Here is a 6,870-nt window from a genome sequence, read left to right as displayed (position 1 = left end):
ATCCCCTTTCACTTTCCCCTTCTGTTCCCGGGCAGAAGGAGGAAGAGGCTGTTTATGCCATGAGTCACGCAGGGGATTGGGGGCAGATTATGGGGATTTTTGGTGTGGCAGGGGCTGTGCTAGGGAAGGGGCACATCCCTGGGGTTTAGGGGTTACCCCCAGAGCATTTATGGGCTGAGATTTGGGGTCCTCAGCCATTTATGGGCTGGGATTTGGGGTCTTCACCCATCTATGGGGTGAAATTTGGGGTGGTTGGTATTTGGGTGTTCCCCCATAAATGGGCTGAGATTTGGGGTGAAATTTGTGGTGTCTCTCCCATTTATGGGGCGAAATTTGGGGTGGTTGGGATTTGGGGTGTCTCCCTCCCAAAGAATCATTTTTGGAGCTGAGATTTGGGGTCCTCACCCATTAATGGGGCTGATACTTGGCATGTCCTGCCACTTATGGGGTGAGATTTGGGGTCTCCTTTCACTTAAATGGCTGAGATTTGGGGTGTTTGGGATTTGTGGTTTCCCCCTTAAAGAACCATTTATGGGGTGACACTGTGGGGGTGACAGGGGGTGGCTGTCATTCAGAGGAGTGACCCTCCAAAACCTTCCTGAGCTCCCCACAGGGTCTCAGCCCGGGGTACCAGGAGACCTATGAGACCGTATAGATGCAGAGCTCATGACCCCCCCATGTCCCCCCCATGTCCCCTCCTGTCCCCTCCCCTGTCCTCAAACCCCCCTGCCCCCCCACCAGGATGGAAAATTGGGATTTTTCCTCCTGGAAATGTAAGATTTGGGTGGAAAATTAGGATTTTTTACACAAAAAAGCACCCCCCTTCCCAAATTTGGAAGATTTTGTGGTGTCTCCCCCTCACCCAACCCACCCAACCCCCACCCTTATGATGTCTGCCCCCCAAATTCTGACCAAAAACAACCCATGGAAATAAACCAGTTCAAACCAATTTAAACCAATGCTCCCAGTTGAACCCAAAAGCTGTGGTTTGGTCCCAAAAGTGGAGGAAGAGTAAAAATCGGGATAAAATAGGTATAAAATACAGATTTAAAAGATTAAAAACGGATATTAAATGGGGCTTAAAGGGTTAAAAATTGGGGTCAAAATTTAGGATATAATGGGTTAAAATAGGGATTAAAATGGGTTAAAGTAGGGATTATAAAAATTATAAAGTAAGAATAAAATGGGGGAAATGTGGAGATAAAATAGGGATTAAAAGGATTTAAAATAAGGACAAAAATGGGTCAAAATATATAAAATATGGGTAAAAATAGGATAAGAAGGGGTAAAAACAGGGATAGGATGGGGCAAAATAGGGATAAAAATGGGTTTTAAAATGGGTTAAAACTACACAATAAAATGAAAATAAAAATTGGGATAATGTGTTTGAAAGGGTTACAAATAAGTGTTAAAAAGGTTAAAATGGGTTAAAAATAGATGAAAATGGGTTAAAATAGGGATAAAGTTGGTAACATTAGGGATTAAAAATGCATACAAATAAGGATTAAAATTGGTTAAAAATAGGAATTAACAAGAGTAAAAATAGGAATTAAAAACAGTAAAAATAGGGATAAATATGGGTTAAAATGTATGAAAAGTGGTTAAAAATAGGGATTAAAATTGTTAAAAATAGAGATTAAAAATGGTTGAAATAGCGGTAAAATGAGTTAAAATCATAAAAATGGGTGAAAAGGGAGAAAAAATGGGTTCAAACCATGGAAAAAAAGGGAAAATGTCCCCATATCCCTGGGGAATGGCAGCTGGCATCAGGAGGTGGCATCAGCAGGTGACAAGGTGGCAGGGTGGTGGTAGGGTGGCATCAGGAGGTGGCAGCACTGGCCATGCCCCAGGCCTTCTTTTCCAACAGGGCACAGTACCTGTCGGGCACCCCAGTGTCCCTGTGGGGGACACAGTGACACAGGAGGGGACATCAACGGTGCCAGGAGGCACCAGGATGTGCCAGGAGGTGGCACAGGTGACAGAACAGGTCCCAGGAGGTGGCATAGGAGGTGACACAGGAGGTGACATCGCCACTCCGCACCTGAGGCACTGCAGTTTCTGCTTTCCCACTCGTGCCAGGTGCTCTGTCCACTCCCGTGCCCGTGACAGCTCCCACTGTCCCTCCTCGATGGCCGTGGCTCTGTCGCGCTGTCGCTGCTGTCGCGACTCCCGGATCTGCTCCTGCAGAGCCTCCACCTGGGCGCTCTGTGCCCGCTGCCGTGCCAGCTGCTGGTCCTGCTCCCGGGCCAGCTGCTCCTGCTGGGCACTGGGGACACGGGGGACATTGTGACACTGGGATACTGGGACAGTGGGACAGTGGGATACTGTGACATTGGCACCGTGACACTGTGACACTGTGACACTGTGACACTGGGATACTGGGACATTAACACAGGGACACTGGAACAGTGACCCTGTGACACTGGCACAGCTGTGCTCACTCCCAGGCCAGCTGCTCCTGCTGTGCACTGGGGACATGGGGACACCACTGTGACATTGGCACTGGGACACTGGCACTTGGACATTGTGACACTATGACACTGGCACAGCTGTGCCCACTCCTGTGCCAGCTGCTGCTCCTGCTCCCATGCCAGCTGCTCCTGCTGGGCGCTGGGGACACGGGGACATCACTGGGACATGGGCACAGCTGTGACAGCTGTGACACTGGGGACATCACTGCAACACTGGCATGGGGACACAGGGACACTGGCACAGCTGGTCCTGCTCCCAGGCCAGCTGCTTCTGGTGGGCACTGCGGGGACACAGGGACACTGGCACAGCCCCTGGAGTGACACGGGAACACTGCCACAGTCCCCTGGGCACAACTGGCACAATAACCCTGGCTCCGGGACATCCACACCATCCCCTGGGCATGGCTGGCACAGTGCCTGGGGTGACACTGGTGTCCCCAGAGCCGCCAGGATGGCACAGGGACCCTGCCAGAGTCACCTGGTCACACCTGACAGCTCCTGGGGTGACATCGGTGTCCCCAACTCGCCAGCTGTCCCTGTGCCACCCCCGGTGCCACTCCCAGTGCCATCCACCTGAGCAGGGTGAGGAAGTCGTGGCGCTCCTGCTGCAGTGCCAGTGCCAGCTGCTGTCGCCGCTTTGTCGCCTGCTCGCGGCGGCGCCGCTGCAGCTCCTGCAGCAGCTCCGCGGGGCGCCGCTCCCGCTCCTCCGCCTCCTGGCTGCGCTTGGAGCGCAGAGCCTCCTGCAGGGACATTGGGGACGGTGACAGGGACAGGGGACACTGGAGACTTTGGAGACACTGGGGATATTGGTGACACTGGGGACAGGCACAACTCCCGGCGCCACCGCTCCAGGACACCCCCGGACTGGGGGACAGAGCCCCGGAGAGATGACAGAAACCCAGGAAGGGGAAGGGGTGGCAGTGCCACCCACCTGCGCCTCCTGCCAGCCCCGGTCATGCTCCTGCATGGCCTTGAGCTGCTCCAGCTCCCACTGCCGCTCCTGCCGCAGCCGCGCCCGCTCCGCCTCCAGCGCCGCATCCCGCTCCTGGGGACAGCGACACCGCTGGGGACAGAGACAGCGGGAAAGGGACAGCGGGACACAGGGATAGGGACACCGCTGATGACAGGGACAGGGACACAGCTGATGACTGGGACAGGGACACAGCTGGGGGCAGGGATATCGGCTGGGGACAGGGACACAGTAGTGGACAGAGCCCTGGGAAGGTGATAAAGTCCTGGAAGGTGACAGCGCCTTGGGGAGAGGACAGTGCCCCGGGGGAGGTGACAGAATCCCGGGGGAGGTGACAGCGCCCCGGGAGAGGTGACAGTGTCCTGCCAGCCCCACCCTCACCCCCTTCTAGTGCTGCTCCTCCAGGGCCCACAGCTCAGCTCGCCTGTCGCGCTCCCTGTCGCGCTGTCGCAGCCGCTGGTTCTCCGCGTCCACCGCCTTCATCTTGGCCGAGCTGCCGCTTGCGATGCTGCTGCTGCTGCCAGGCCTGGCCACACCGCGGCAACACCACGGGGACACCGATCCCATCACCGCAGAGCTCCACAAACCTCGCCTTCCCATGGGGATCCCAATTCCATGGGACCCCCATAGCCCGGGATCCCCAAACGCCTGAGATCCTCCATTTCCTGAGATGCCCCATTCCCTGGGATTCCCATTCCCCAGGATTCCCCTGTTATAGATCCCAATTCCCTGAGGTCCCAAACTCTCAGGATCTCCCTCTTCAGGATCCCCATTCCCTGAAATCCCCATTCCCTGGGATCTCCCACTCTTTGGCACCACAAACCCTTGGGATCCCCATTCCCTGGGATTGCCCTGCTCAGGACCCCCATTCCCCAGGATTCCCCTGCTATAGATCCTAATTCCCTGGGATCCCCAAACCCCTGGGATCCCCATTTCTAGGGATTACCCTGCTCAGGACCCCCTTTCCTTGGGATTCCTCACTCCCTGGGATCCCCATTCCCTGGGATTCCCCTGCTATGGATTCCCATTCCCTGGGATCCCAAACCCCTGGGATCTCCCTAATTAGGACCCCCATTTCCTGGGACCCCCATTCCCTGAAATCTCCAGTCCCTGGGATCCTTATTCCCTGGGATGTCCTGCTCACTGAGACTCCAAATCCCTGGAATCCTGAATCCCTGGGATTCCCCTCCTCAGGCTGCCCCATTCCCTGAAATCCCCATTCCCTGAAATTCCCAGCAGCTCTGTGTCCCCTCCCACTGATGTCACCACATCCCCAAGGCCACCAGAGCCCTGGTCCCACCCTGCACTGCCCCCAACCCTTCTCACCCGAATTCCCAAATTCCCGCCAGGAATCTCCAACCTCCTGATCCTCCCTCTTCATCTGCTCCAGGTGCTCCACGAACCTCTGGCCCTCCTGGAATTTCTGCTTGGCCCTCAGCGCTCGCTGCTCCTGCTGCTCCTCCATCTGCTGGAGCACCTCCAGCTTGGTGCTGGGAATTCGGAAAGCATACGGGAATTACTTGGGAATTATTTGGGAGTTTGGGAATGGAAAAGGTCCGGTCCAGTTCTGGAATGGTGGAGTGCACAGGGTGGGGAAGGGGAAAGGAGGGGAAAGAAGGGGGAAGGGGAAATGGAAAAGGGAAAAAGGAAGGGAAAGGAGAAAGATGGAGAAAGGGAAACAGAAAAGGGGAAAAGGAGGAAAAGTGGAAAGTGGAAAGGGGAAAAAGGGAAAAGGAGGGAAAGTGGAAAGAGAAATGGTGAAAGGGAAAAGAAGGAAGGGTGTTGAGAGCTTTGTAACAAGCTGCCTCCGAGCTAAAGGTCACAGTGAGATTAATTTGACCGAGATATAGAATGAGGGGAGTTGCCATTCCAATTAAACTGTGTGTCCTTGTCCCACGGGATGAAGTAATGCACAAAAACAGGTGGTAAAGCGAAACAGCTTGGGAAAGTAGTAGAAGTTGCACCAAAACAGCACGTAGATAGCTGATAACTAATTAGCCAATGGTGAGCTGGGATTTTGCACTATGCATGAGCTAATTAAAAGGTGTATAATAATTGGCGATTTGGGAATAAAGACGAGACTTGTAGATCATCATCTGGTGAACGAGTCTTCCTTCTCCGTCAAAAGGGGAAATGGAAAAGAAGGGAAAAAAGAGAAAGGGAAGATAAGGGAAAAGGCAAAAGGAAGAGGAAAATGGAAAAGGAAAATGGAAAGGAAAAGGGAAAAGGAAAAGGGAAGCACAGACCTGATGAGCTACTGTTTCCTGCAGCGCTCCAGCTCGTCCTGCAGCTGCAGCTCCTTCTCCCGCTCGCTGTCCATGAGCCGCTCCAGGCGCTGCTCCTCCGCCCACAGCAACGCCTGGATCTGCCACTTATCCTCCACCTGCCTGTCCAGGATGGAGCTGCAGCGGGCACCCAGCAGGAACTGTGAGAAATGGGAATGGGAAATGGGATAAGGGACAAGGGAAAAGGGAAATGGAAAAGGGAAATGGGAGTCCTGGAGCAGCCGCTTCTCTGCCTGTCCAGGATGGAGCTGCAGCAGGCACTCAGCAGGAGCTGCAGGAAATGGGAATGGGAATGAGAAATGAGAAATAGGAAATGGAAAAGGGAGCCCTGGAGCAGCCACTTCTCTGGCCTGTCCAGGATGGAGCTGCAGCGGGTGCTCAGCAGGAGCTGTGGGACATGGGAATGGAAGTGGGAAAAAGGAAAAGGGAAAAGGGAAAAGGGAAAAGGGAAAAGGGAAAAGGGAAAAGGGAAAAGGGAAAAGGGAAAAGGGAAAAGGGAAAAGGGAAAAGGAAATGGGAGCCCTGCCACTTCTCCTTCCTATCCAGGATGGAGCTGCAGTGGGCACTCAGCAAGAGCTGAGGGAAATAGGAAATAGGAAATAATAGGAAATAGGAAATAGGAAATAGGAAATAGGAAATAGGAAATAGGAAATAGGAAATGGGAAATGGAAAAGGGAAAAGGGAGCCCTGGAGCTTCTCCTGCTGATCCAGGATGGAGCTGCAGCAGGTGCCCAGCAGGAGCTGTGGGACACAGGAATGGAAATGGGAAATGGGAAATGGGAAATGGGAAATGGGAAATGGGAAATGGGAAATGGGAACAGGAAATGGGAATGGAAATGGGAATGGGAATGGGAATGGGAATGGGAATGGGAATGGGAATGGGAAAAGAGAAATGGGAAAGGAAAAAGAGAAAAGGGGAAAGGCAAAAAAGGGGGGAAAAGGGGAAAAGGGGGGAAAAAAGGGAAAAAAAGGGGGAAAAAGGGGAAAAAAGGGGAAAAACAGGAAAAAAAGGGGAAAGGGGAAAGGGGAAAGGGGAAAGGGGAAAGAGGAAAGGGGAAAGGGGAAAGTTCCGGCCATATCGAGTTCAGGTGCTGCATCTCATCCTCCTGTTCCAGCCTCGTCCTGGCCACGCGCTCCAGCAGCT

At 53.5% G+C, this 6,870-nt stretch overlaps 1 protein-coding gene across 1 annotated transcript; it reads right to left on the bottom strand.

The window, feature by feature from the left end:
* Window positions 1-931: 931 nt before the first annotated feature.
* On the bottom strand, window positions 932-5,467 carry LOC135288276 (trichohyalin-like). The gene is made up of 5 exons (XM_064401635.1): window positions 4,802-5,467; window positions 3,823-3,967; window positions 3,403-3,516; window positions 3,045-3,211; window positions 932-2,266 (listed from the first exon to the last, which is right to left on the bottom strand). The coding sequence occupies exons 3-5, from the start codon at window positions 3,436-3,438 to the stop codon at window positions 1,780-1,782; spliced, it is 690 nt and encodes a 229-aa protein (XP_064257705.1). The 5' UTR covers window positions 3,439-3,516; window positions 3,823-3,967; window positions 4,802-5,467; the 3' UTR covers window positions 932-1,779.
* Between the last annotated feature and the right edge of the window lie 1,403 nt (window positions 5,468-6,870).

The sequence above is a fragment of the Passer domesticus genome, chromosome 32 (genome assembly GCF_036417665.1).
Source record: "Passer domesticus isolate bPasDom1 chromosome 32, bPasDom1.hap1, whole genome shotgun sequence".
NCBI classification, from domain to species: domain Eukaryota; kingdom Metazoa; phylum Chordata; class Aves; order Passeriformes; family Passeridae; genus Passer; species Passer domesticus.
The sequence above is the reverse complement of the archived record's forward strand: the minus strand, read 5'-3'. Positions and strand labels throughout refer to the sequence as shown.